General features: G+C 27.4%; 1 protein-coding gene across 16 annotated transcripts in view; it reads left to right on the forward strand.

Annotated features, from left to right (window-relative positions):
- The window catches only part of LOC106791425 (tyrosine-protein phosphatase Lar), a 542,243-nt gene that overhangs the window by 534,427 nt on the left and 6,172 nt on the right, over positions 1-1,644 (forward strand). For 8 of the 16 annotated variants that reach the window (XM_014757056.1, XM_014757048.1, XM_014757065.1 and 5 more), the window contains one exon: positions 275-283. The exons of the other annotated variants lie outside the window; for them this stretch is intronic. In XM_014757056.1, the coding sequence (XP_014612542.1) occupies positions 275-283 (9 nt within the window). The remainder of the gene's footprint in view (positions 1-274; positions 284-1,644) is intronic. 16 annotated transcript variants of the gene reach the window in all.

The raw sequence follows: 1,644 nt of genomic DNA on the forward strand, positions 1-1,644 counted from the left end.
GTATATGGAAAAAAAAAAACAAAGAAACAATGAAAACAAAAAAAATATGAAAGAAACAAATAGAAATGAATTCACATGAACGTTTATATATTTTTATCTATATATATATATATATATATTATATACATATAATAACCATAGGATAGAAAGATATAATAATTTTTTGTAATTTTATTCTTATTCTAACAATATCACACAAATTATATAACGTGCGAAGTTGACACGAATTTTTACGAGTTTTTTTCCCACTTTTTTGGCGACTTTTGGGGCGCAGATGACAAAAGTGAGTATCCCTTTAGCTCGTCTCGAGTTGTGCCATATATCATTTAATAATATAATAAATAATGAAAATCTTTTTTTTTTCTTTTTTTTTTTTTTTTTTTTTTTTTTTTTTTCGCAGCAGCATCCAAGCGCATAGACCGTGCATTGAGGGTGCATACACACACATGTATCTGACGTGTAACATTTTAAACGTCTATCAATGAAACACACAGACAGACAGATAGATAGATAGACAGAGTGAGAGTTATGGTTACGTTCGATACGTTTAAAAGATACACGTTCGATGGATCAATGGCAACACGATGATCTTTGATAGAAGACACTTGCCTGTAAAACGATATCGACAGTTACCTGTTCGCACATTGTCAAATATTCCACGAACTATATCTCCGTGACCATTTCCATCTCACAAATCCGTTGTTTAAACGATTGTAAAAGTAAACGTAAAGAAAAAAATAATATTTTCATTAATATTTTCGATTGTGTGTGTGTGTGTTTTGGTATATAATTATAATATAATAAAAAGCCAGGATACATGGCGTGCATGCACGCATAAAGCACTTTGGCAAACGAACATTTTTTTTTTTTTTCGTTTCTTTTTCGCTCTACGTAAAAAAAGATGAAAATATATTTATTACCACACACGTCTCGTTCCATTATTATTATTAATATATTATCTACGATACTATTATTAATCGATAGATCGAGCACAAGTTGTTCTTTATAGATGTTAACTAATATTATACAAATAGTTCTAACCTCGTCGTGTCGTTTTGTTGTGTAACGAGTCTAACGGTAGTTGTTAATTAAATTTTAAACGATTAGTCAGAATTAGAAATTGGTTGTATTTTTTTTTTGTGTTTTTTTTTTCTTTTTTTTTTTTTTTTTCTTCTATATATACATATGTTTCACGTTATCTCGTCCCATTTATTTTATTTATACAACAACAAAGAAATTAATAATAATAATAATAATCATCGTCGAGATCATAACGAAATCATTCAAGTATTATGATACAATAATTTATCTCCATATTTAACAAGGTAAAGTTACGAAACAAAAACAAAATTTGATTAAAATATTAATTTACTATCGTTCGTCATAAATCTTGAAAGTTTCGTTATTTTCGATGATAATATTCATCGTTATTCTTACGAAAAATCATCGCTGATTCGTCCGCGTTTGAAATATCGCGGGATATAATTAAAAATGAACTACTTTGATGATATATTTTTTATTCATTGTAAAAAACGAAATGACAAGTTTTTTCCGTGGAAAAAAAATAAAATAAAATAAAATAAAATAAAAGAAAAGAAATTAAAAAAGGTAAAATAATACACTAACGTTAATGGAACGCGAAGG

The sequence above is a fragment of the Polistes canadensis genome, unplaced genomic scaffold (genome assembly GCF_001313835.1).
Source record: "Polistes canadensis isolate GaletaPanama2010 unplaced genomic scaffold, ASM131383v1 scaffold_8, whole genome shotgun sequence".
Lineage (NCBI taxonomy): Eukaryota > Metazoa > Arthropoda > Insecta > Hymenoptera > Vespidae > Polistes > Polistes canadensis.